General features: G+C 51.8%; 1 protein-coding gene across 7 annotated transcripts in view; it reads left to right on the top strand.

Moving 5' to 3' along the window:
* The window catches only part of Pcnx2 (pecanex 2), a 171,424-nt gene that overhangs the window by 60,741 nt on the left and 82,737 nt on the right, over positions 1-27,946 (top strand). For all 7 annotated transcript variants that reach the window (XM_048800374.1, XM_048800377.1, XM_048800376.1 and 4 more), the window contains 6 exons: positions 1,612-1,721; positions 2,430-2,526; positions 9,243-9,335; positions 10,017-10,167; positions 23,412-23,553; positions 27,318-27,495. In XM_048800374.1, coding sequence (XP_048656331.1) covers positions 1,612-1,721; positions 2,430-2,526; positions 9,243-9,335; positions 10,017-10,167; positions 23,412-23,553; positions 27,318-27,495 — 771 coding nt within the window. The remainder of the gene's footprint in view (positions 1-1,611; positions 1,722-2,429; positions 2,527-9,242; positions 9,336-10,016; positions 10,168-23,411; positions 23,554-27,317; positions 27,496-27,946) is intronic.

The raw sequence follows: 27,946 nt of genomic DNA, 5'->3' as shown, positions 1-27,946 counted from the left end.
AGACAAGATTCCTGTCAAAATAGATGCCCCCACATGCACACTTGCCCAGAGTGACTCCCCAGTGCACACGGATCCTCGGGGAGCTGTGCCTGTGAGGCAGCTTTTCTTGTACCTCATAAAAACATTTCCAAACCTGAAGGAGCTTTGTGAAACCCGCACTCGTCAATCTGTATCGTTCCCAATTTAGGGGCTCTTGAGACACATCTCAAAGCAATTAGGGATGTTGAGGTTGAAGCAAACTATCCCGTGGTGTGTGCTTCATTATCCATGAGTGACAGATCGTTTAAAATCTGGTCTTCCTCGAAATGGTCATGCTTTTGTGGATCTGTGTGTGAGTGTCGTAAATACTTATGGGCGGAAGATGATTTAACACTAGACACACGTGTCTGGAAGGAAAGAGCTCATGTTTTAAACCTAGAAATGCCAGTTGGTACCTCTCCTCTGCCCTTGCTCCCGCTGAGAGGTGGGCAGCACAAGCTCTGAGCCCCTCCAGCTGCACACCCCCCTTGGCTGTTCTGCTCCAAAACCCTTCTCAGGCCACTTGGCCCTGCAAACTGACCTTCTTATTTGAATGCCAATATCTCCTTCTCTGTCTTCAAATAAAACTGAAAATAAAAATTCTCACATGCGTTTCCTCTCCGGGCATCCCTGAACCACCTACTGGCCCTCAGTTGCCAGGCTTGGGCCCCCTCTCAGAGCCCAGGGAAGGAGCGGTGAGGCCGAGGTGGGTCTGGAGCCTGCGCCTCGCCTGTCCCTGGCTCCACCCTTTCCTAGGAAGCAGCCTGCCTCCAGAGTCACCTGGCCTTCAGGCTGTTGAAGGAGCTTCCGTCCACCCGTGGCCCTGCTGTGGCTCACTGCCTTTCACCCCATGCCCAGCTGCCATACTCTTGGGAAAGCAAGGGAACTGGTGATGATGCTGGCCGGACCCTTCCCAGTGCAGGATACGCCTCAGGAGGGCGGCAGCCTGGTAGTCAGTGAGAAGCACCGGTCAGGGCAGTTCACGGGGTGATTCACCAAGTAGCCTGCAACAACAGCAGTCCCATCTGGCGGGGTCAGAGTCGTGTGTGGTAGAAGAGCTCCTGTCCCCACCTAGCCATGGAATGACGTGGGCGCCCACCTGGGCAGCGCCTATCTAGGAGCCTAGAAACACAGGGTGATGAGCTGCTGCCCAGGATACACAGCAAACAGTTCTATTGTGAATTTTTAGAAAATAAGTGGACAGAATACATTCCCTCTGTCCCTCCACCCCCACCAGGACCTTTGGTCAGTGGACAGCACATACTATGGTGTCCCATGAGATTGCAGTGAGTTGGAAAATCCCCGTTGCCTAGTGACATCATCACTGCTGTGACATCCTCGTAAAGCACGTCCATGGCAGTGCTGGCACAAGCAGACCCACTGTACATGGGTCCCGTGAGCATGCGCACTACTCATGCCGTGCGTTTCTGGTGCCAGGAGCCCACCGTGGTGGTGCCGTGGGAGCCTGAAGGCCACACCTCTGTCTCCCTGTGTGTGACAGGCTGTGCGTGGAGGCAGGAGCAGCAGATGTGTGTGGCACTACACTGGGGTCCCAGCCTCTGCGCTGCTCAGTCACCTGCTATCCTTCCCCAGGAGCCGTGGAGCACGCAGCATATCCCCGCGCTCTTCTCTGCCTTCTGTGGTCTCCTGGTCGCGCTGTCCTACCATCTGAGCCGGCAGAGCAGTGACCCCACTGTGCTCCTGTGAGTAACCCGCGGTGCTCCCCATTCCCCGTGTGGGTGCTGAGGTGGGAGGCGCCCTCAGCAGTCAGTGCCACTGGACGCTTGCTGTCAAGGGAGCCAGACGAGGGGGCAGCGGTGCGGTGCTGACCGGAAGCTGAAGGGTGGGTGCCACCACTTTGCCTCCTGCTTGGAGCTGGCCCCATCCGGGGGCCACTGAGACCCCCCTGGGTGAGCCTTGGAGAAACCCCCAGAGAACCCCCCAGAGGCACTGTGCATGGAGCCTGGGCAGCCCCTGGAAGAAGGCTGCCTTGGTCCCCACCCCCAGTGCCAGGGAAACTCTGCTTGGGGGCTGGAGTGACATAATCTGAGGCTGTCAGGTGCCTGAGGTGGCAGGCTGCAGAAGTGGGCGCGGGAGGGAACCGTGGTCTGCATGGTGTTTGGTGTCAGAGGTGCCCCTGGAGCATGGCCTTGCTGGGGTGTTCTGGGGAGGAACCTGGTGGGTGACAGAAGCAGCACCCACTGCTGCTCGTCAGTGCTAGTGCCCAGCAGGGAGGGGACTCAACTGTGTTTGTCAGGAGGAAGTTTAAACATCGGGACACTGCTTTCAGAAGGCACCTCCTTCATTTTAATTTCCTCACAAGAACACTTGCCTGCCATCCATGGGTGTGAGGTCAGGGGCACTGTCCCAGACGCATCTTAAAACCAAACCTGTGTGTTTTCCACTCTTAGGTCTTTTATTCAATGCAGATTGTTACCTAAATTTTTACATCAAAATCTGGAAGAGTCGGCCTCAGATCCTCTCCCCCAGAAGATGAAGGACTCGGTGGTAAGACCTTTGCGTTGTGTGTTGGGGGTGGGCCTCCTCAACAGAGTTGGGCTGTGGTCATGGCCACGGGAGGGAATGGGGCAGGAAGAGGCACCAGTCTCAGGCCAGGCCTAGCGCTTGCCCATTGCACTGGCTGCCAGGTGGGAGCCGTGAAGCATCCGAGGGGGGTGCCATCTCCTTGGGCCCCAGGTGCCCCGTGGTCCTCGGTGGCAGCAGCTGGCCCGGATGTTGTCGTGAACCCACTCAGTTGCTTCTGCCCTTTACTGGCTTCAAACAGCAGGTCCCCAGACTGAATGCGAGCCACTTGCGGTCCTGGTACCCCCACCCGCTGCTCCTGCGGCCTTGCCATCGCCCTGCGCTTAGCTCGGAACACTCTTCCCAGGTCTTCTGGTTCTGCACTGGCATCTGTACCACCCCCACAGGGTCCCGGGCTCCAGGCTCACAGCTGTGGTGCAGTTTGAAGGGAATCACTGTCCTGGTTGGAAACGGAAGGAGGAGAGAGGGAGGAAGAGGAGAGTCCCGGGGGCAGTAAAATAATGACACTATTTCTTGTGCACCAGGAAGATGGCTCTAGGCAGTGTCAGCTGCCCCAGAATCAGCTTCCATTCAGTTCTCAGGAAGCGACGCTCGTTGACTGTGCAAGTCCCCTCACGTTTGAGTGCGGAGCCTGGTGCAGGCTGGGTCCCCAGTTCCTGCTCTCCTGTGTTTTAGGACTGACAAAGGGAAAAGCAGTCGGTGGTCAGACGCAGCCAGGAACTGCATCTCATGCGTCTCAGTGTCCACTGTGCCTGCCACACAGTATGTGCTCAGGACATGCTGTTGGATTCACACGAGTTAACTGCAGCCTGCTGTTTCAGGACACAGGACTCATGGTCAACAGGATCACGTTTTAACAAGTGCACACTCAGCCCTGGCCTTAGAGTCTTTCAGTCAGTCTTCTGTGTCACCTCCAGGGACTCAAAGGATGCACCACTGAGTGAGAAGAGGGGTGTGGTTGGTGAGTTTTAAGAGCAGAGGTGTGTTCAGAGGAGGGCAGGAGGCGAAGCCAGAGGGCTGATGTGGTGGCAGCCAGACGAGAGAGGTGTTGACACAGAAGCAGCACCGCAGCTGATAGAGTGCCAGGGGACCGAGTGGCTAAGCCAATGTTCCCAGAGGTTGCTGTAAAGCTTGAGTCTCTCCATGCCCCCCAAGTCTCCTCATCTCACAGCTAATGAGGACACCTCTCCATTTTCTGATTTATTGCAGTAAAAGTAAGGTAAGAATTACAAAGAAATATGACGGGAAACTTGCCTGGCGCTGCTGATAGCAGTTCATTAGTGTAATTAGATATGAAGGCCAGCGGTGCCTTACTGGGTTCTGGCGCACTTTGATGTCTCCACAGAGGCAGCACACAGCTGGAGAGGTGACATCATGTGATGTTTGTGTTCACTTCTCTGAACAGCCTCTGATCTAATCATAACATCTTAATGGGAACATCAGAGTTGGCTTCTCTGGGCTGATTCCTACCTGGGCCACGGTGCGATTCTGAGGTCCCATCTTCGCAGTCTCTGATGGCACTCCCGTCTTCTCCCTGCCCTTCATTTTCCATCCGTGTGTCTCTTTTCCTGAATCTTGGTGGCATGAGACGCCCCAGGGAGCCTCTTAGACTACAGCTCCTGGCCTTTCCTCCCCGTCTGATTTCTTTGTCAGCGGTGGCCTGGAGACCTGAATTCTGACCAGCATGTCCACTGGGATTCTGACCTGCAGATCCACAGGCAGCGCCCGAGGAGCCGCTGCTCCAGAAAGACAGCTCTGTTGGTGGGTCCCCGGAGCAAGACGAATCACACACACAGGTTCATCTCCAGAGCGCCACCGTCAGGACAGGCCTGAATCCCCACCGCGGCTTTCCTCTCTCGCGGGCCGCTGGCACAGCCTTGGGGCGTCACTTACAGCCCTGTCCTATTCCAATGTGCTGCTTTCATTGCATCCATTTTCCTTCTTTCCTAGGGTCCAAAATTTTTTTGAAACACCTCCCAACTTGCACGTGTGGAACTCGGACCTTTAGAGGATGGTTTAGCCCCTCCTAAGTGCCCCCTGAGCCTCTGGCTGCAGCTGCAGCTTCCCTGGACCACACACTGCGCAAACCCGCTGGGCTTAGAGACCAGACAGCACCGCTTCATCTCTCAGGGAGCATGAAGTACCACGAAGACTGCCACGGGGACTTAAGGCGTGTGATATACCGAGAGCAGGTGACCCCCTTAGTTCAGCATCGTGCCCGCAACATGAGAATGGAGGGAAGCGCTGACGTCACTGAGTGTTGCCTTCGGAGCCCTGGCCAGCATGAGGCCTGACAGGAGAGCTGTGAGATGACCCAGTGACATATAAAGAGGACGCATAGAAAGACCCATTGGAATCAACCATCGGAGTAAGAGGGTTCGTAAATACCGCCCAAGAAGAAAACTTGAAAAAGCAAGACACCCTAACAGGGCAGCAATACTCCTGGAAAATAAGATGAAAACATGATCCAACTCAGGAGAACCGCAAATACGCAGCTTGACCAGAGGGTCTTAACTGTCACAAACTCAGCAGCAGATGTCTCTTACGTGGCAAATGAAGTTCTGGATAAGCGCGACCGACACGCCTAGCCCAATCTTAAACAGGAAAGCTGAGATTTATTCACTGCCAGTTCTTTGAAAGTAAATTTGTAGGTTTAATATTGTTCAAAATGGTTCCGGTGGAGTTATATTCACAGCATTGGGAAATGATTCTAAGGTTTATGTAGAAGACTAGCAGTTAATGGTTCAATAAAACTTGAAAGAGAATAAGAAAAAAGAACTAGCACTTTTGAGTTTAAGAGTATGTTATTAAAACTGAATAATCAGAACAAAATATGAGACCCATTCAAGTTTAGAGAATGGGATTAGTGGATCAGAAAAACACAGAAAGGAGACAAATTGTTTATAAGAACATGTTATATGGAAAATAATGTCACAGTCCAGAATTGATTATTCAGTGTATGGCATTTAGCAGTTGGAGAGAAAAAAGAATTTTATGAACTAATCCCTCATCAGACACCAATGAAAGTCAGAGGGGGATTAACGAGTCAGGAAGAGGGAGGGAGAGGAGGAGAAAACAGCGAGCCTTTCCATTTCTGGTGTTAAGGCAGATAAATTAAAACCAATTAAACCAAATTAAAACTCGGCTGATCAAAAGCAAATTCTAAATAAAACATTAGAAAATTCTTATTCATAATGTAATGAATAACTGACAAAATAATAAGGAACTGCTAGGTAAGAATCTGAACCAGGTATCTGCAGGAAGCGGGGCAGGAAGCTTGCTTTTCCTGGGGCCCAGGCCTGCCTCAGTGGGGCATCCAATTCAGACTGCCATCGCCATCCCTGGACCTACAGAGCCTCACTCTCAGGTGGGACTGAGAGGAAGGAAGGCCATTCCCCCATCCCCAGTGCCAGGGCGCAGAGGGAGACTGGCCTCCATGCCAAGCAAGCTGCGTGTCCCTGGGAAGCTGTACCTTTTCAGGGATTTGTAGCACACTTTCAAAACCCCTTTATTTATGAATTGAGTTTAAAATGCCTTATGGAGGAAAGATGTGAGTCCTCACTAGAATATTCCCTCGGACTGCAAGTGTTTCCAAAGCCGATTTTCTAAGGAAAATGAGTAGTTCACAGTACAAAGTTGAAAGTATACAGGGAATCAAGGAACCAGCAAAATGAGATCTACCAATACTGCGGATGTTGGAAGTATCAGACATGGATTTTAAAATAACCATACCTACTATGTTTAAAGAAGTACAGGAAAGCTTTAACTTTATTGACGATAGGATGTATTTAAGGTGATCTAGCATGCTTAAAAAAATCAAATTGAGCTTCCTACATGAATAAGCAAATAAATAAAGCAAATAAAGTTAAAAAACAATAAAAAAACCCATCTCTCTCCTCCACCCCAAGTGATTAGACACCTCTGAAGAGAAACTAGAGAACTGAAGGATAAACAGAAGGAAATTTCCAGAATACAACTCTGATAGGCAAAAATTGGGAAATACCAAAGAGGAATGAGGAGAGTTCAAGGGCAGAGTAAGAAGTCTTACCATATCTTATCAGAATCCCTGGGAAAACAGAGACTGGAGTCTAATCAATGTACGATGAGATAATGTTGGAGAACTTATGAGAATTGGTGGAAGACACAGATGTAGATACTGGGGACCCACTGAGTCTCAAGAAGGTAAATTAAAGAAAAAAGAATCCACACAGTCCAACCTCAGTGGGACTGTAGCACCAGGGATGCAGACCATCCGCACACAGGTAAATACAGCAGACAGACTGCACTCAAATGAGCAGAGCACCATGGAGCCCAAAGACAGGCTTAATGTATTTAATGTGTTGTGAATAAAGTAACTGTCATGTTAAAATTTTATACCCAGCAAAAATAACTTTCAAGGATGAAGACAAAATAAAAATATTTTAGACAATTTTGGGGGGATGGGTGGGGATTAAACCTAGGGGCATTTAACCACTGAGCCACATCCCCAGCCCTTTGTTTCTATTTTTTTATTTTGAGATATGGCCTTGCCAAATTACTGAGGTTGGCTTTAAACTTGCAGTCCTTCTGCCTCAGCCTCCTGAGTTGCTGGAATGACAAGCAGGTGCCACTACGTCCCGCTAAAAGTAGGGATACAGTCTGAAAGATATTTTTCAGCAGAAAGGAATCTCAGATAAGGTCTAATATGCAAGAATGAATAAAGAGGAAAGCATGAAGAAGGTACATTGGCAAATCTAAACAAATATTACCCCCCCCCCCCAATCATAAGACTATACAATTGGCCTAAAACCAAAACCAAAACAAATAAATGTCTACTCAGGTGAATAGATAAACACACCAGAATTTCCAAACAAAAGAATACTACTTACAATGAAAAGGAATGAACTATTAGTATAGATGAATCTCAGAATAATCACACTCAATGAAAGAAGCCAGACCAAAAAGGGGCACATATACTATAATTCAATTTTTATAACATTCTTGAAAATGAGGAGAAAAAAATCTTTAGTGATAGAGCAGACCAGCGGTCATGCCAACTCCCTCCTGTCCTGCTCTGAGGAGTCAGGGGCCCCCATCCAGCAGTTGCCCTCAGCTGCTGCTGTCCCTTAAACAAGCGTGAATGGTAACTAAAGATGACACAATTTTAAGTTAAACATCTGGAAAATTTTTAAACTTCCCTTGGGAGGAGTTCAGTGCCTCTTAAACAATATAAAACCATGTCATTGAAACACTGGGGAATTGGCATATCTACACAGCGGGAAGACCTAGAACCCCGGAACCCCCTCGGGGCATGGGGGCTGGCCTGCAAGGGCACAGGGTGCAGAGTGTGAATCTTGGCCATTTCAGAGAGAAAAATTTTGGTGAAAACCTCTGATCATGAATGTTTCATGGATTTAGAATCAAAAGCCAGTGATTTTCCATGCTCCACAGTCAGATTGCCCTTACAAAGAATAAATCTGAAATAAAATCTAAACTGCGGCTCCTCCCTTTCAACACTTTCATGTGAATGTAAACATGCAAGGGCAGATTCAAGACCACCTCAGCAGGGAATGGGCAAACCCGCATGGAGGACGCGTCTCTTCCCTGACGGCTGGTTAGTCTAGCCGGGACTGGGGCTGCAGTGGTCAGCCACAGACGGCCAGGGTCCTGTTTGCCCCCTTTGCCCTTGTCTGGGTCCTTCCTGGCTCTGAGGGTCAACACAGGCAGCCAGCAGCATGGGAGGAAGCCTCACATTTTAGCTAAAAATCAGAAAAGATGGGGTGGAGGTCATTTCCTGGCAGATAACATTCCAAACAGTAATTTCAAAAGTAAAATTCCTTTTCAGTCAAGAACAGGGAGGTATAAAGGTATTGGTGGCTTCAGAATTTTCAGAGAACTGTACGATACCTTAAAGTCATCCATAATTGTGCATCATAACTAACTGAAGTGAATTGATAGTCCCTTACATCCCTGTTAACCTGCCAGTCAGCAATGTCGTGCCCTGTGAGGGTCCCTGGCCCTTCTCCCATCCCTGCATCAGTGTTCTCAGGCCTGACATTGCTTTCCCCTGCTCCTGCTCGGGCCATAGTGGGTGTCCTGGAGAGTCATGTCCAAGTCCTGAGCACTCTGTTGCCCTCATACAGCATGTGTGATCGCTGCACATGTGCTTCAACCATTGGAAGTAGCCTTTTCTCCATGGGATTGAAATTGAAATATGAACTGTGATCTGGTTGAAATGGTGAGAAATGTGCAGGGGGCTTCTGCTTGGCATGCCCAGGCTGTGGACATGAGGAAACCCAGGCTGCCCCAAGACCCAGTAGTGCCTTGTGGCACCTGGGTCTCCTTAGCAGGTCTCGCTAACCTCTGGGGCGCTCTGGACGCGGGGTCTCCCATGTGTGTTTGGAAGCAGCCCTGTGCCTCCCAGGGTGCACGAACCTGCCTGCTTTGCCTGGTTAGCAGGTGGGCTTACCTCCCAGGTCCACCCCCCAGCTCCCAGCCTTGGTCCCCTGAATTTCCCCCAGCGGGAGATGGTGAATGTGCTGGTGACGGGCCTGGCCAGGGCATCCCACTGGGGATATGCCATCAGGTGTCAGGTAGGAAGAGTCATACCAGGCCAGCACCCATCGTCTAACTCACCTGGTTACCTGGAGCTGCCGAGAGAAACTGGACGCATGACCCTGACAGCTGGTCTTCTCTTTCAGAGGGACGTCCTGAGGTCGGACCTCATTGTCTGCTCTGTGGTGGCTGTCCTCTCCTTTGCAGTCAGCGCCAGCACCGTGTTCCTGTCCTTGAGAGTAGGTGTCCCCTGGGCTCTGGGTGCTTCCTGGCTGCCCCTTCTCCTTGCTGCCTGGGCAGCTGCAGAGCAGAGGGCATGGGGCAGGCAGACAAGCCAGGGAAACAAAGTGCCTGTTGAGAGGATGGTGTCCTGAGCAGTGGTGTCCAGGAGGAGACCTGGTGCCCACCATGACCTCCCTCCCGGCTGGGGAGGGGTTTGGTCTGTGGGTGCCATGATAAGCCTCCTGGAGGCCAGCATGTGCCAGTTAGTGGTGGGACTGCAGCTAGGGGCACACCTATGCCGTATTGGGGTGGGGATAGAGCCAGAAGGACTACCGGGTGGGATCTGCAGTGAGCAAAGGTAGAAGCCTGGGTGGACTTCTGGCCCATGGTCTCCCAGTCACTGTCTGTGTAGCACTTGACGTCAGGGGACCTCCCTTCAACAAGGGATTCTGCTGGCTGGGCTTGTCATTGTTCTTCTGTCCTTATAAGCAAACCAAAAATGTGCTCGAGGGCTCCGCTCCCTGGCCTGGCCACTCTGCAGGCCGTTGCTGAGCCCAGAGGCCCTCAGCGCAGGAATCTGTTCCGTGGGATGTGGAAGGAGCTCCAGAGGCTCAAAGCAAGCTGGGAATCGGCTGTGACTCGAGAGGGAGCGGGAAGGACTTGGCCTTGGCTGGTGACTGGTCCGCCTTCCCTCACAGCCCTTTCTCAGCCTCGTCCTGTTCGCGCTGGCGGGTGCCGTGGGGCTCGTAACCCACCACCTGCTCCCTCAGCTCCGCAAACACCACCCCTGGATGTGGATCTCTCATCCCGTGCTCAAAAGCAAGGAGTACCAGCAGCGGGAAGTGAGAGGTCAGTGCACGTCCCTCCTAGCGGGAGGGATGAGGGACACTGACCTGTGAGCGTGCACTTGGCACCACAGGTCTGCACTTGGCATCACGGGTCTACACGTGGCAACGTGGCCAGCGGTGCACAGGGCATGTTTCCCCGCAACCAAGACACGAATGTGGAGCGTGGGCCTTGTAGTGCAGGTTGTCCCCGTGTCCTGGCCACCAGACGGAGACAGTTGAGGCAGGGTGAACTGAAAGTGGCTTTGTTGGAAGGCTCATTGGTCAGTGGTCTTGGGGAGAATTGAGCTGTCCTTCAGACCTGGAGAATGTGCTTCCAGTGCACCCTGGAGCGGTGGCTAGACGGGCCGCAGCACAGACCAGCCACTGGCCGTCAGGCCCTGGACCTGGAGTTTCTGGTCACATGCCTGGTCCCCTCGACTGTGTCTATGGCTGACTGACTTAGCAACTCCTGTGGGGGCGCCAGCCTGGTAACCACACCATCAGAGCCGAGGTGAGGAGCACTTCCTGTAGGAAGTCTCTCAGGGATTTCCCCACGAGGTGTCCTGCTCTGTGCTTAAATAGAGGCAGAAAGACTGATGCATTCCTTCCCATCTTCTGACGCATCAAAGCCACAGTCCACAGATTATTCTACTCTGTCCAGTGCTGCCCAGTCTGCACAGAACCTTTAGCACCCTGCAGCTTCCTTGTTGTGATGGGAATTAGCCACTGTTCCCTACTCCCAGGTGCAGGTATGTGAGGCTGGCCAGGTCACTGACTCACAGGAAGGTGCCAGGCAGGATTAGCATCAGCAGCCTCAGGGGACTAGGGACACAGAAGGGAAGCAGGGGAGATAATAAAAAAAACAATGATGAGGCAGAGGTGAAGCGATGTGGCCTCATGGGCCAGCACAGGGGGCTGCAGGACCAAGGCTCCAATTGCTGTTCCCTCAGATACAAGATTGAGGCTCAGCTGTGAAACGTACTGTTCCGTGTTCTGTGCAAGTTCAGGTGCTACTGGAAGTGGCTTCCAGAGTGGCCTCCTCTACCCATGCCTGTCCCTTTACCTATGCCTGGGCCCCTGCAGTGGCCTAACTCCTGTCCACACCTGCACCTGCACCTGCTCCCATGTCTATACCTTGACCCTGACCCAGGGCCGGCCTATACCTTCACCTCTGTCTTATTGACTCCGCATATTTAAAGGCCTTTGCAGGAGGAAGGAGAGCCTGTCCGACTGAAGGAGGAAAACCAGGCAGGTTTGTCTTGGGCTTCCTTTCATGTGGCAGCTCAGGGTGTGGAATTTGATGTGGAAATAGGAGGGGGCTGTTAACCACTCAGGGCCTCTCTTTCTCTCTCTCTCCCTGCCGGCACCTTCCCTCTCTTTCTTTTCTTTCTTTCCTGTTTTTCAATTCCCTAAATATTAAAAAGCTCAATGTATTTATTCATTCATGTAATGTAGTATGTACGGACTGAAGACTGAACCCAGGGCGCTTTTCCACTGAGCTACATCCCGAGCCCTGTTTATTTTTTATTTTGAGACAAGGTCTCACTAAGTTGTTTAGGGCCTCACTAAGTTGCTGAGGCTGGATTTGAATTGTGATCCTCCTGCCTCAGCCTCCCAGGCAGCTGGATCATAGGTGTGTGCCACTGGGTCTGCAAGAGCCCAGTTTAAATTGGACTCCTTTTTTAAGCCTGCTGGACTGTTAAGTGCAAGACTCAAGAACAAGTGGAGTGAGTGTGTTTCTGGGTCTGACTGCCCCTTTCCAAGGGCAGGTGGGTGTGTGGGTGGCTCTGGATAGGTGGTGGAGGTGGAGGTGCTTGCTCACATGGCTCAAGCAGAGGCTGTGGGACCTGTCTCCCTGTCTGTTAGCCATTTACAGGCAGCCTTGAGTCTTGCCAAGGATCCCAGGCTTGACAAATGAGGCACATAATGAAAAGCAGTTTCTACTTCAAAAGTGTCTGTGTTGGAAGGAAAATCCAAAGGCACAAATCATGAACTATGGCTGTGTTAGGAGCTGTAGGCTGCTACCACCTGCCACCCCCCTTGTCCTGAGCCTCCGGCTCTCTTCCTCGCTTCTCTTCCTTTCTCCCACTGGCCACAGGAGTGCCCAGGAAACTCAGGCTGGTCATGTGACTTTTCCTGTGAAAGCTGTGCCCAGATCTTCTTTTTCATAGGAGTACAGAATACTGTCCCTGGGAAAGAGGAAAGAGCAGGGCAGGGCTGGTGAGTATGTGGCCTGTCTCTGGGCACCAGGACTGGCAGGCGTCACTGCCTGAGAGCAGCGCCCTGGAATTGGGCCAGCAGCAGATATTGCTAGTCGATTGCCATTGGCAAGGAAGGCAGGTGCATGTGCTGCCCACTGTTTTCAATAAGCAGAATGGAAGCCCAGGGAAGTCCAGGGATAGAGCTTGGATCCTGCCAGTTTTGTGGCCAGTGAGTGATTAGCACGCAGGCTGTTGTTGTCTGGTGCTCCTTCTGCTCTGTGTGGTGGGCACACCCTGAATATGACTCCCAGGCTGTTTTGCCACCGTGGTGGCCCAGAAGAGTCATGCAGCTATGCCACAGCAGGTCCTGTGAAGCCTGACAGGGCATTCTGACCCTCCAGGTGCCCTCCCTGGGGGATGCCGACTCCCCTCCGTGTGGCATTTCCCAGACACACAGCACTCTGCCTCTCCCTCTCCCCTCCTTGCTGCTCCTGGAGTGGGATGCTGGCCTCCCGCTGCCCACTGTTTCTGTGGGTCTCTGCCCAAAGTCAGTTCCTGCAGAAGAGCTTCCCTAGCACTCACCCCCGTCCAGCTTCCCATCGCTCCCAGAGCCTTCCTCTGTCCAGTCCAGCACCTGCGGCTGCCATGTCTAAGGGCCTGGTGAGCTCCAGTGCTGCCATGTGCCCAGGCCAGCCCTCCAGAGCCCCTCCATGCCAGTGCAGGCGAGGCCTGTGGTCTGCCTGCCAAACCGCATTTAATCCAAACACATCACTCCACATTCACTGGAACAAGTCTACGCCTGGTGCCTGTCCCCTTTCAGTTCACATCCCCCTCTGCATGCCCCAGGTGTGTCTTCTCCTTGGTGGAACGTGGAGATGTCAGATCGACTTTATGAAACAGAGCTGAGTGTATCAGCCGGAGCTGACGGCTGTAATCAGGACGTGGTTTCATCTGCTCAGTCCTTGACCTGTGAGGCCTCTCCCCATCCTGATCCCGACCCGTTCTCCACCTCTCTCTGGCCATGAGTGGAACACGTCACTGTGATACAGGTCGGCAGCGGGAGGAGCCTGGGGCGAGAGCAGTGGTGAGCCTGTGTGGTCACCCCCATGGAGCCAAAGCTGCTGTGTTTCCACCCTCCCCAGGGGACCAGCTGGACCGCGGCTGGAGCCCAACGTGGGATTTGACAGGCCAAGGGCTAGAAGGGCACTCTGTTTGAAAAATAAAGAGAGTTGATTTTCACGAACCTGGAGGAGGATCCAGGCCATGATGTCGTGGACTGAGCCGGCTCTAAGAGTAAGATTCTGCCTGTGAGAACCACCCCAGAGCTTTCCAGAGGAAGTGCATTCCTTCGAGAAAGGAGCAATGGGGTTAGGCACATGTTCATGTGTCCCCCACAAAGCCTCTGTTAGTGTTGTGATAATCGGCTTCTAAGGCTTCAAGGAAAAGTGAAGTGATCTGAGCTGATGGCCATACTCCTGCCAGACACCTGGGTTCTGGTGGAGCCGAGAGGGCCCAGGAAGACCGTGTTATTGTATGGCCCGTGCCCGCCGGAAATGCCCATGACCACACTTTCTGTTAATTCAGGAAATAGTCATCGGGTCCCCACCTGATGCCACGCCCTGGGAACAGTGACACAGAATGACCACCTCTATTTCTGGTGTCCAGGAGCTTACTATCCAGTGAACGCCCAGGGGCCTGTGCTGTGGGAGGGCTAGGCTGCTAGGCTCGGGGATGTGCGGCGTGAGGTAGAGACACGGAAGCCTCAGGGACTGGGAGATGCTAGTGGCGGGGGCAGCCTCTTCAGTCCAGTGGAAATGCAAACTGGAAGTCTGTGGAATTGTGTAGCTGAACGTTGGGTTAGTGCCTGGCATCAAGTAGGTATTCAGCAGACATTGGTGGAGTGAACAGATGAGTGACATTGACTTTATAAGTTCTCTGAGGTGGGTCAAAGGACTCAAGTGCACCTGTCTGTGACTCGTACCCAAAAGCTCACTAGTTGCTGAAGTTTGTTACAATTTGGGGTACATTAGAATACATGAATAAAGGATTGAATAGATTATAAAACACCTAAATTGAAATTTTTTATTTAAATTATAAATTTCAAAAATCCACTAATTCACTAGTGAGTCCCAAATTTGTTATTTGGGGTGGGGGGAACCAGGGATTGAACCAGGGGCACTTGACCACTAAGCCACATCCCCAGCCCTATTTTGTATTTTATTTAGAGACATGGTCTCACCCAGTTGCTTAGAACCTCACTGTTGCTGAGGCTGGCTTTGAACTTGGGATCCTCCTGCCCCAGTCTCCGAAGCTGCAGGGATTACAGGTGGGGGCCACCATGCCTGACACAGATTTGTAATTCACCAGTGAATTTATTTGCAGTTTAGCAAGTCTTGTCAATCAATTTGCAGAGAGACTGTTTTCTGCATGTGATAAACATGGTTCTGAAAATGCTTTCTCTAATTTTATTTTTAAATTTTCATTTGAAAAGTACCTTAGCTATTTCATCAAAGTGATATATAGCATTAGAAATTAAGTGGAAAGGGCGGGCCTGGTGGCCTACGCCTGTAATCACAGCAGCTTGGGAGGCTGAGGCAGACTGAAGCAAGTTAAAGGCCAACCTCAGCAATTTAGTGAGGCTCTAAGAACTTAGAGTGATCCTGTCTCTAAATTAAAAAAAAAAATTAAAAACAAGAAAAGGAAAATGGAACAAGTTATAACAAAAAGCAGCAGATCCCTGGCACCAACTCCTCCATCTGTGCTTCCTCCTCTTCAGCAAGAATCGCTCCCTGCCCTCCAAGTGTCCCTCCTGGCATCCGCCATGCTTCTTCCCAATAGTGGCCCCGAGCTGGTCTGCTCCTTCTGGTCTGGACTCACTGGTCTCCAGGCTTCCCTTTGGGACAGAGGGTGCACCCCTTGTCCTCCTTCCATGGTGCATTCCCGTCCTCCTCCAGTACAGCCTTCCCTTGCTTGTTGAGCACTTGCTTCAAGGTCTAAGTGCTGTCTGCTCGAGTCCAGAGCACACCATGGACCCCTGGCCTTCTCGCGAGTCCGGGGTGCACCATGGCTCCATCCTGTGTTCTCTCCCCATCCTGTGTTTGTGTGTGTCAGCTTCTCCAGCAGCTTGGTGGCCTGGCTCCAGTCTTCACCCGCCCACTTTGCAGACTCCCTCTGAGTCATTGCTTCTTTGCTCAGCCGCTTTGGAGGCACAGCTCCCCCCGAGTCTCTCCAGAGATGAGCTCAGGAGCAGGAAACCCGCTAGGGCCTCATCTGCTCTGCGCTTGAGGGCCAGTCTGCAGCGAGCCCAGCCAGGCTCTGGACTGGGATTCTGAGGCGTCTGCTGCTGCTGGGACATCTGATGTTCTCTGACTCCTGGCCCTTTAGGGGTGACCAGGTTTTTCCTGAAGGATGCTCTTGGGGAGTGTAGGAGAAATTGTAGCGTCCAGACCCAGAGAGCAGTCTCTGAGACAGGGCAGTGGACACAAATCCTGGCCATGTCCTGAGCTGGCTGTGTTTAACCATTGTAGCTTACCCCTACCGTCTACAACTGGAGTCCCAGATGTGAGAACCGTGGGTTGGAGTAATACACACGAGATGTGAGCAGCTTTTAGCATAGTCCTAGGCAGCAGAGAGCCCCATGAGTGTACTCCCTCGTCCCCCATGGAGAGGGGACATCCCTTTGCCACTTGCCTTGCTATGCATTTCACATTTCACTGTGGGGCTGGGCACTTGGTCACCTTTTATCATCTGGATGTCTGTGTCCTGTGGTTTTTTTTTTATATTTTTATTGTTGGTTGTTCAAAACATTACATAGTTCTTGATATATCATATTTCACACTTTGATTCAAGTGGGTTATGAACTCCCATTTTTACCCCGTATACAGATTGCAGAATCACATCAGTTACACATCCATTGATTTACATATTGCCATACTAGTGTCTGTTGTATTCTGCTGCCTTTCCTATCCTCTACTATCCCCCCTCCCCTCCCCTCCCCTCCCCTCTTCTCTCTCTACCCCCTCTACTGTCATTCATTTCTCCCCCTTGTATTATTTTTCCCTTTCCCCTCACTTCCTCTTGTATGTAATTTTGTATAACCCTAAAAAACAAATGCCAAATGTCTTCTTTGATATAAGGAGAGTAACTAAGAAGGGAAATTGTGTCCTGTGGTTTTGAGATTTCTGTCACAGGGGTGGTCCAATCTGGATGACCTGCATCAAGACCTTCCTTGGTGACTGAAACCTGATGGTAGGTGTGAGATCTGTGGAACATGGGTGGCAATGAGTGAAGGAGCAGGAGAGGAGGGGCAGTGAGTTCAAGATCCTATGCTGTGCTGGATCTCGGGGCTCATCTTGTCTGTGCGATGGGTATGCCATGGGGAACAGTGGAAGGACTATTCCTTGCCCTTTCCTCCAGAGAGGAAGACGGCTGGCCTTAGCAGATAGGACCTGGGTGACTGTCCTTAGCCTCTTTAACTCAGAGTGGCTGGAGTAGCTTGATGCCCCGGCTGAACTAGCACAGCAAGGCACACACTGTCCTCATGCGCTGAGCTGCTTCCTGGAAAGTGCGTCTGAACACCAGCGCAGGGACTCAGGTCTGATCAGAAGCCTGCTGGTTAGTTACTCTCTGTACTGCGTCTGGAAGCGAAGCCCATTTCTAGAGAAGAAGCCACAGGTCACATGCCCAGGGTGCTCAGGACATCCCAGGTTGAGCCATGGCCCAGCAGGAGAGGGAGGAGGGAGGACTGCTCACGGACAAGGCAACGTCCATCCCCTGCAGTGCCCGGCTACCCCGAGCGGTGGTCTGCCCCCCCCCCCGCCCCCATTCCCAGTAAAACAGGAGACCCAGTGTCCTTGCAGTTCAAGTCCCAACTCAGGATCTGAACTGGAGAAGGTCGTCTTTGTAAAGCTAAACCATCCTGAGGATCTGGGTTGTTTTTAATTATTGAGGAGGACCTATTTTAGTAGCAAGAGCATCTAAAAACACAACCTGAAACCCTTTAAGAAAGCAGAAAGCTTTCAACTGTGACGAGTCATATATAAGCATGTAAATGGCATAATTAGTTAGCATTCTTTTCCTCGGGGGCCTCATCTTCCAGGGAAGAGAGAAATAATAATGCCAAATAATGTCTTTTTATGGTCTCTTTGCATATTCAGGACATTAATGGAAAGGCAGTTATAAAATACCGCTGCACATTTTCTTTCTGACTTATGCCTACGGAGACCCTGTGGGGACTTGCAAACACGCACCGTGTGCTATGCTTGTGAGCTTTTCCGTGTGCTGGCTTTCCGTGGGCACCCCACAGGCAAGAACGCGTTCCCCCCAGCACTGGGCATTCTGCACATGCACATCGGCCCTGCGTTGGGCCCACCCCACCCCACCCACCCCGTCACCCTCCCCGCCACCTGTCCCACTGCCTCCAGCTGGATGCCTTATAGCGAGTTCCACTTGTGTGTTCAACGCTGTCTCCATCTAGAGACTGAAGCATTTCATTAGGACATTCCAGTGGTGTTGGTGGATGGATTCTGAGATAGGAAGGACAGAGAGTCCAGGAGTGCAGGAGCAAAGTGTCCCTGCCACACTTTTCCGCCCTGCTCTGGCTAGGTGCTGGGACCTGCCTCCCATGGCCCCGCTCCCCTCACACCTGGCATGCACACCTGTGCTAGGTGCCCTGTGAGTGTCTGCTGCCCTCCCTGGGCTCCTGGCTAGCTTGACTTCCCCATGTGGGTGTGGTGGCTTGCACTCCAGGTGCAGGGGTCCGTGGTGGTCATACTCTGTTCTCTTAGGTGTTCTGGTGGCGGCTGTGCTGGGTCAGGCAGTGTGGCTACTTCGTCCTCAATCTCCGTGCATCAGAGACTCTAAGGCCCTGGGAACTAGTGAAGGTTTTGTGACTCAAGGGGCAATAATCTGAGGGTTCTGGTTCCGTGACTCCTCCTCAGAAGCCCCCTGCAGAGCTGTGTCTTGCTCTGCTTTCAGCGGGTGGCTTGGTCACCTTCTCCTAACGACCGGCCTCCGCAGTCCTGCTGCCTGTCTGCTGGTGCATGTCTCATGGCGGATGCCCTGGGACTTGCCTTGCAGTGCTGGGTCTCCCTGCAGCCTGCAGGCCTCACTCTCACACCACAAGGTAGAGCCGAGGGGCTCTCCCCTTCCTCATACTCCCAGGTAGCTCAGGCCAAGGGCTCACCGAGTAGGAACCTCAGTCTCAGACACCCCGCCAGGCCTGGGTGCTGAATCCCACCGAGCTTCTACTTGATCAGACTCCATTGCTGTCTCTGGAATGGGTGGAGTTTTATGAAAACCTGATTTTGTTGCCATGCTCTGCAGTGAGTCCTCGTAGGCTGCATGGGACCATCCCCACCCACTGGAAAAGGTCATTTTTTTGAAAGTAAACGTGACAAGTTCTGGAAGAGCTGACACACCCCCAGACAGACAGTCCCATTGCTCTTCAGCAATGAGCCTCTTAAACGTTGTCTTTAATGCAGACGTTTTCCTAGTAGCACTGCGGATAAGGGTCAGTTATGTTTATCTTTTTTACTTTTTTTTTTTTTTGCAGGAATCTCACCCAGGTTGTCTGAATTGGTGACATAAGCTGATGGGCTTCTGTAAATGGATTTTATAAGCAGGCTGGATTGGCTCAGAGGTGCTGGCCTCAGTCTGACACTGTCCATCTGTTACAGATTGGAAATCAGAAAAAAAGTAATGTTGTATAGAAAGAAACCTAACTGTAGTTGAGGGAACCTTTAGAAAGGTTAAAATAGGAAATGCCTGATATGATGTAGTTAGAGAATTGCTTGTTCTGTAATCCAAAAGCAATTCCAAGGACTGCTTTCTGTCTCTTGGTTTTCTTATTTTTTTTTTCATTCATCTTTAAATATCCATATTTAAGTAAATCTGTTAAATATCCAGAGTTTCCCCCAAACACTAAGACAACAGGTAACATTCAGTGAACCCCAGCCCAGCGCAGGCACCTACTAGACTGAGGTACTAGGCCATGTAAGGCACAGTCTGCTGGGGGTGAGTGTCCTCACTGCTGTGACAGTGCTGAACTGTGGACCTTGCCACCACAGTGACGGCTCAGGGAGCGGCAAGCTTCCCCTGGTGCTAGGAGCACTATACACAGAAGCGCCAGGTGTCTGCAGGTGCCTGGTGGGGCTGGGTCCACAGCAGTGCGGTAGAGTGCCAAGGTGGGGAGGGGGCGGGGTCCACCTGGGAGCAGACAGATGGAGGGTGCATTGATTATAAAGGATTTAAACACAGTTGAAAGTTTCCCCTCTCGCTATCCCCGTGAGTGACAGCTCTAATAGGTCACCACTGAGTCCTGCTCCCTCTGGAGAAGACAGTCGGGATGCCCTGGCCTGCACCTCTGGTGATGCCATCCTGGGAGCAAGGGCCAGTCCTGAGATCTCCAGACGGCACAGTCCAGGAGCTTCTCCAGCAGGAGAGTCTGAGGGGCCTTCCAGAGCACCTGGCCACACGGAGACATTGAGGCATCATACTCAGGCTGTGCCCATGGAAGTGAGTGGCGGCCACCCAAAGGACCGACACAGGAAGCACAGATCTTGATGCTCATTTCTTATTACACGGGAGTCAGTTCTAGAGAGTTCACAGATCTAAACCTGGAAGGCAGACCAAAGGCCTTAGAGGACAGCAGGGAGCAGGTCATGAGTTTTCCTACAAATGACAGCAAACCCTGGGAGAGAGAAGAGAGGGTGGATGTGTTCGTGTCATGGGCTCCTTTCTCTGAGGGGCTGTTAAGCGTGAAACAGGTCATGAGTGCGTGCTCCCTGTGTGCGCTGACCAAGGACCTGTACACAGATGTATCAAGAATTCCTAAGACTCAGGAAGAGGCTCGTCAGCTGTTGGGAGAAAGAGCCAGGCAGCCAACCATGGAGAACTAGCACTCAGACATGTGTGTCACAGTGGTCAGGAGCTCACTGAAGACCTGAAGGTCCCCACCCAGTGGTTGGGGACATGAAGTGAGACCACATCGCATTCACACGCAGCACTGCAGAGTGTTTGGCAGGGACGTGGGACAAGCCAAAGAACTGCTTGTGAGAGTGCAGACTGGCACGGTGACTCTGGGAAATTAGTCAGCATTAGCTATGGAAGCCTGTACCTAGTGACCTCGCAGTTCCCCACCCAAGGTGTGCGGTGCAGAAGTGAGCAGGCAGGTTCTCCACGACATAGGAGGATGCTCCCAGGCACGCTTCTCATAGTGAACAATAGATCCTAACCAAGTGCCTGTTGGCAGAAGTTAGAAAAGCCAACCTGGAAATTCACCTCCATAGATTCCTACACCAGAAGAAAGAATGAATTACAACTCCCGAGGACGGATGTCACGGGCAAAGGACCCAGCAGGACAGTAAGCACAGCTAACAATGGCACAGAGCTGGGCTGAGGTTATGGAGGAGCCGTGGCTCAGGGCGGGGGGGTGGTCTCCTGGCCTAGAGCCAGGGATGGAGTCCCTCCCTCATGGAGCTGAGGCTTCAGGGGAGGGAGAGAGCAAGCAAACTCCATCAGTCAACAAGCGTCAGGCAGGGATATGGCGTATGAAGAAAAGTAAGTTGGGGTGAAGAAATGGTGACGAGAGGAGGCGGTTTCATAGGGTAGTCAGAGTCCCACAGAGGATGTGCCCTCGAGCAGGGACCCGCACATTGAGGGGGCCCTGGAAACGTGTGAGAGGGTGTTCCCGACAGAGCCCTGCGGAGGAATAGGCTGCCCGCATGCTTCTCAAGGAGCTGCTATGGCCAGCAGCTGGCCACGCGTGAACAGTAGAGGAGTGCTTGGAAATGACTGGAGAGATGGGTATGGCTCACGGTAGAGCGACCAGGCAGGCGTCTGGTGGCCAGTGTCCAGGGTGGCCAGGAGGCCTGGGCACCTTGGCATGTGCAGTTCTGAGCAGGTGTGGCTGCAAAGGTATAGGGCAGAAGTTTTTGCAGGAAGCAGGAGATGTGGACGTGGGAGGGTCAGATAGTGACAAGCTTTTCGGGGAGCTTGGCTGTGCAGAGAGGGCATCGAGCTCTTAGAGGATGTGCAGAGTGCTCCCAGTGGGGAGGACTGGGAAGGGCCACTGGGGCATGGGACTGACTGCCCAGCACAAGCCAGGAGCTTGGGATCCAGCGCGGCACTGAGGCTCAGCCTGGAGAGGAGCAGACGGGTGTGTCTGCAGGTGCATTTCCTTCCCTGGGTGGTGGGGACGCCAGTCTGCAGCTCATAGAGGCCATTTTCTCTAGGAAGAAGGGGTCACAGTTGTGTGCTGGGATAAAGGGGGAGAGGTCTTGAATGTTTGTTTTTCTTACTTTCCATATACTTTCACAAAAGACTAAAAAACTTTAATCCGTATGTAAAATGTGTGACCTTAACTTCATTATGTATCAAAATTCATTCATTGTGGAATAACACATCTCCAAATCTGTCCCCAGGAAACATCATCCATTAAGAAAGCCCAGAGCTGAATTCTGACCCAGCGTCCTTACCCCGAGCTTAACTCTCCTCCCCCTGTGCCCCCTTCATGGGTCACCGGACTTTCTCCTCTCTGCCACCCCTCAGGTGTCGCCTCTCCTTCTCTGCCTATTCTCTTCCTCTACTTCCCATGTCACCCTCTCTGCCCTGTCTCCCCGTTCCTGTCCCATCCCAGCCGGTTCTGTCAAGTGGGATTTCTGGAACCAAACTTCTCTTCATATTTTTATCCACAAAGGTAGTTTTTGAGTTAAAGACAACACCCTCTAATGTAGAAAACAAGCTTCGGCGAGGAGAGTGGACGCCCTGTGTCCACCGCTTCCTGAGGTTCTTTACACGCAATCCTGGTGTTCTTGCCTGGAACTAGGTGACTTATCCTCTGATCTGGGTAAGGACCCCAGGGGACAGCTGCTCTGGGAGAGTGCGTTTCTCCTTCATGAGTCATTCTTGTGCAACCCCACAGGGTGCAAACTGTGTGCCTTCTCCCCACCACCAAGGACCTCTCTCTACTGTGCATTACCTAGGTACAATGTTCACCTTAGCCACTGAGAATGTGACTTCAGGGCTGTGATGGAGTCTCTGTCCCCTTGGCCGATTCAGACTCTGAGCTGCCGAGGAGAAGGTGGAGCCTCCAGAAGGCTCCTGTGCTCTGTGTTGGTGGGTGGGACAGGGGCAGCTTCCTGGTTTCTAGGAGATGAGGAGCGTGTTACAGGGAGGGACAGCCACCACAGGGCCCTGGGCCTGCACTGCTGTAGTGGAAGCAGCCCTGGCCCTGGCCTTGGAGGCTGGGAGGAAGTGTCCCTCTCGCCTGATAATGTGACCCTAGAAGTCTGCTCTGACCTGTGGGACCAGTGCTGCTCCTCCCCAGAGAGAGCAGCAAGTGAGGACTGCAAGAGGTGCTGCTCATGTGGATCCCACCCCAGCACCTACCAGGGAGCAGGGAGCGGGACTCCTTCCCCAGCAGCCCTCTAAAGGTACCCGTAGGACACAGAAAGCCGAGGCTCAGGAACACAAAGGAACAGTCTGAGGTCACATGCTAGGGGTTGGTAGAGATGGTGGGTGGGCCTGCTGGTCCTGGTGACCTGGGTGGGCCTGACTTAAAGCCTCAGCCCTCAGGAAGGATGTCAGGAAGCCTTGGGGAAATGCAGCAGGTCCCAGTGCCAGGGACTTGGGGACTGGCTTTCTCTTATTTGTGTACATTGCCCAAGGATTTGATCAGGGATTTAAGGACTAACGAGAGAGAGAGAGAGAGAGAGAGAGAGAGAGAGAGAATATCCCAGAAGCTGCCCAGCCCCAGCAGTCTTCCCAGGCATGAAAGGGGAAGCTTTTGAGCTGTGCAAGCTGTGCCCCCAGCCTTGCTCGGCTGCAGACTCGATGCCTGGCAGGTCACTCGGTTGGTCCTCGCCTTGCAGACTGGGGGCCAACCTGTGCCTTGTCACCCAGGAGCTGCACGGAAGCAAAGCTGAGAGAGGCTGCCTGGAGGGGAGGTGGACGTGCCCTCACCAGTCAGCAGCCTGAGCGGAAGGGGTGTCTCTTGTGCTGTCTGTACTTATGCGTAAGCACTTTGATCAGAGACTGTTCTAAGTGATTTTTGTATTTCTTTCAGATGTCGCCCATTTAATGTGGTTTGAAAGACTCTATGTTTGGCTTCAGTGTTTTGAAAAATATATCTTGTACCCAGCAATAATTCTGAATGCCCTCACTATCGATGCATTTTCAATAAGCAATTACCGGAGACTTGGTACCCAGTAAGTGGAAAATGGTTTATTCTCATACCAATTTGGCTCACATGTTTTCAGAACCTAGTGAGTTTTCCCTCAGCAGGCTGCAGAAGAAACCAACTTGTACATACCTGTGACTTTATGCATTAAAAAGCCCTGGTGGTCTTTTACTCAAACCCACAGTGTAGACCGTCACTGTGGAGTGCCTGGGGTGCAAATGAAGTTAGATCTGCTTGCAGTGATGTTTTGAGCAAGTGTCAGTGGATTTGAAACCATCCTGCAAAGCTTAGCCAGCGAGGCTAATAAGATGAGGAAGCCAGTGGGAGTCCGGGGTTCCTGGAGTTTCTAGCACCCTGCCTGGAGCTCCCTGACTGCTTCCTGTCACTCTACTTAGCAGATATTCTCTCATGTGGTGCGGGGGAGGGAAATTAATCACTGTCACTGCTCTCTGCATTTATCAAGAGAAGGATCACAATTTAAAACTGTGGAGCAGGAGACTTCACACTGTCACGATGCCCATATTTCTGCAAATCATTAACAGTGGAGAGTGGAGTCTTTGGTTTCACCTATTAAAATTAATTCTGAATTTACAAATGGAAATCTACTCAATGATTTGCAGATTTGTCATTCTGACAAAATGAGAGTTGCTGGTCAAATACATTATTAGAGTAGAAGGATGAGAGTCCCCTCAGTCACGCTGCTCCAGTGCTGTGTGTCAAGGTCAATGCTGACGCATAGTCCCAGGCACACTGATCCAGACCTATTTTCCATCTCGTGTGTGACAGGAGCATGTTCATTAATATCTGCCAAACATGAGCTGGCTGAAAGACACGCTGAGACCCTCTGGACTTGGAGTGGCCTCAGGGTCACACAAAGCAGACGCTAACTGGTCTATCCCACGGCCTTTCTGTCTTCATTGGACTCTGACTTCCTTCCATTCCAGACCTGTTTTTATTAGACCCGGGCAAGAATTCTGTGTCCCTTGGTACTTAAAATCCTCAATGGCAGATCCCAGGATGAAACTTACACTGGCTGAGACAGCAGACAATAGACCCCAGACCTGCAACCCAGTTGAGTCAGGGAAGCAGCTCCCCTACAGGAAGCAGCTCCCCTCTGGAGCACCATGTGCATCTGCTAGTGGCAAGGACTCCCAGTGGGCACAGTCCAGGATGACCCCGTGACCACTTCCCAGAACAAGGTAGATCTTGGGCACAGTCAAAGCCAGGCTAACAAAGCAGGGACTGTGCTACCCTGGGCAGTGCTGTCAAGGATGGAGGCTTTTCCCGTTCCACTTCAGGACAGGGACCTTGTGCTGGCCTGTAGGTGCAGGCCAAGCCATAGAGAAGGCAGGTGTGAAGGCTGGGACTTCACGGGTCACATAAACAGCTAAGGGTGCAGCCTACGGTCAGGTTGCTCTCTGTGCCCAGTCAGGTTTTCCCAAACACTGAAGTCAGAGGGAGGTCCCTTACCGGTATTCCTCTGAATAGTCTCAGATCCCAGAGGATGCCATCTGAACCTGAAGCTGATGATTTTTTTCTGTTCCTGATACATCCAGAATGAAAGAAAGAAGATTTCAGGCTTCCTGTCAGACCAGCCGCTCCCAGGACAGTGTGAGGCCTCTTTCAAAGTCTTTAGTTCCTGCCTCCCCTGCCTGTTTGAGAACCACTGCCCTAGTCAGTAGTGAATCCTTCAACAGCAATACCAACCCCCAGGGCACGTTAGAGAGGAGGGTGGATGGACCGTGGGGGGTGAGTGAACCGTGAGATCTCACCAGACATTTCCCTTCGCAGCCTGGTCTCTGGTGCTCCACACCTGGGCCCAGCCAGTGTTCACTGATGCTGACTATAAAACCTCACCTAAGCATGCAATGACCTCGGTGCCAGTAACGGTGCCATTGCTATCAACACTGTAAAAGCCCCAAATCTCAGTCCTGAATCTCCCAGAATTATAACCAATCATCACTAGTAAATGTTAAATGAATTCTCCACCAAACTATGGTCACAGAAAACAGAGAGTTAGATTTGTCCCTCATTTATATTTTGCCTAAATAACCCAGAAAAATCACTGATCTCCCTTGAAACCCAAAATACCCATAGTCCTGAGCTACCTTAGCCCTGGGCCCTTGGAGGGCTCTGCTGTCCCACAGTATTTCTGTGCTGGGTGCTGCTGTCAAGGTGACTGGAGCCACGCCGTGTTTTCTATGCTGTCACCGTGGCATCAGGAGTCCTCTGGGAGAGGAGGACAGGTGGTGGGGCACCCCTTCTGCAGGACGTGAGGCTGTGTCAAGGACACAGAAAACCTTGCCACTCTCCACAAACCCACTTGGAACCAGGGCTAGTTTTTCTCAGAAGCCTAAACTAGTCTGTCAACCTTGTGCATCCTGGGGTAGAGCAGAAGCAGCCTCAGTCACGGCCCAAGCTCTGAAAGCAGACAAAAGATTAGATTGAGACATACGGAATTGCCAACATCAGGTCTTTTTGATGATTAAAAAAAAGAAACTTTTCAAAAGCCACCTTTGTAAAAATATATTTTTATTTTTAGTTGACACATAATAACTGTACTTATTATGGGGTACAGTGTGATATTCCAAACATGTGTATCATATGTAATGATCAGATCAGGGTAACTGGAATATCTATCACCTCTGACATTTATCATTTTTTTGCACTGGGAACATTCAAATTCCTCTCTACTAGCTATTTTGAAGTATTCAATTAATTGATGTCAATCATGCTTACCACTGGGAAGCATTTCCTGAATGACCTCCTCTAGTGAAGATGGTCATGTCTGCTAAGGTCCTGGGTCCCAGACTCAGCTGGGCTTAGGGGATGAAGCCTGGCCCCTGTGCCTTGTACTTAGCCAGAGTGGGAACATTCTCTCTCAGGTGTAACCATTCTCTGCCACTATCCCACTCTGTGCTCAAGTTCCCACAGGGCTTGTTACTATTGGTAGGAAGATGGCCAAGAGGCCCAGCCTCCCTTGGGGAGGCTGTATGTTCCCATCCCCCCCCCTTCCAGTTTCCGGCTAGTTCTTTGTTTTTGCTCTACCCTCTGGGGGTTGGGGGAGGGTCGCACATACTGCACACACAGCCCAACCCCACTAATAAATCTGGTTCACTGGGCAAGAGGGCGTCCAAGAGTTGAGTCCTCAAAGCCAATACTTGGAAGGGAACTTCTCCACCTGCCTCTGTTTGCTGAGCTCCTCGGATGATCAGCCCTGTTCCTGGGACAAGTGGTAGGAATGCAATTTTAAGAAAAAAAGGCGGGGGTGTGAGGAGAGCAGAAAGCTTACAATCTCCAGGGTGGTAGATAGTCTAGACCACCCTGGAGCTGCCTGTAGGCGTAGAGTGGCCTTCCCATGACACTGGGTCCTTTTCCACTCAGAACCTCACGCTGCCCATGCTGGGCCATGGTTTCAGTAATTTCCTCTGATTGTGAGACGCAACTGAGAGGCGCTAGTCCAGGCTGCCTCCTCCCTGGGCACCAGCTGTGCCTGGGACCCCCCTCAGCCCTGCAGTCGCTCCTTCAGAGAAGCCTCAGAGGAGCTCTGCATCCTTTCAGAAGAATGCAAGGACTTAGGAGATGGCCTCAGGTGGGCAGGGGAGGCCAAGTGGCAGAGACAATTTGCAAGGGGTCACTCAGGGCGGCTTCCACCCTGGCTCAACCCCGTAAGTCCTTGGCCAGGTGCTCATGCCCAGGGAGTCCTTCCGTCCCTGGTGGGAGGAGCAGCCCTGGGGAGGCACCTGGCATCCTGGGCTGTGGCTGACCCTGGGTCCCCCTCCTTTCCCACAGCTGGGACATTTTCCTGATGATCGTTGCGGGCATGAAGCTGCTACGCACGTCCTTCTGCAACCCGGTTCACCAGTTCCTGCACCTGAGCTTCACCGTCATCTTTTTCCACTTCGACTACAAAGATATTTCGGAGAGCTTCCTGCTGGACTTCTTCATGGTGTCCATTGTGTTCAGCAAGGCAAGTGAATGGAGGGTGGTGTTCTTGACCTTGGGAAGGGCGTTTCCCACCAAATAGCCAACATTTTCTTGGTAGGCGGTTTATAGAGGGGAATGGAATTGTTGTGTTACACTCTGCTGCCACGTAGGGGAAATTCTCGTAGAGTGTCAGCATGCCAGGTGGCTTGCTGAAAGTCACTGGTTGAAATGAATCAGTGTGGCGTGGATTTTCATGACCGTTGTGTCCATTAGCAATCTCATGGCAGAGCGTCCCTGGATCTCAAATGCTCTGAATTAAATTAAATATGATTCTTTAACTTTGCCCCTTGAGGTCCAGCTGGAGACCTGGTGTCCCACAATGGGTCCCTTGGGATGTTTTGGCCACCTGTTTGCCTCTGGTCGAGGGTTCACCTCCTGTGAATTCCAAGGTGCAGGGAGCAATGCTTCTGGGACACCAGGCAAAGCTGTGAGCT

Source organism: Marmota marmota, unplaced genomic scaffold (assembly GCF_001458135.2).
Source record: "Marmota marmota marmota unplaced genomic scaffold, marMar, whole genome shotgun sequence".
Lineage (NCBI taxonomy): Eukaryota > Metazoa > Chordata > Mammalia > Rodentia > Sciuridae > Marmota > Marmota marmota.
This window is presented reverse-complemented; position numbering and strand designations above follow the sequence as displayed.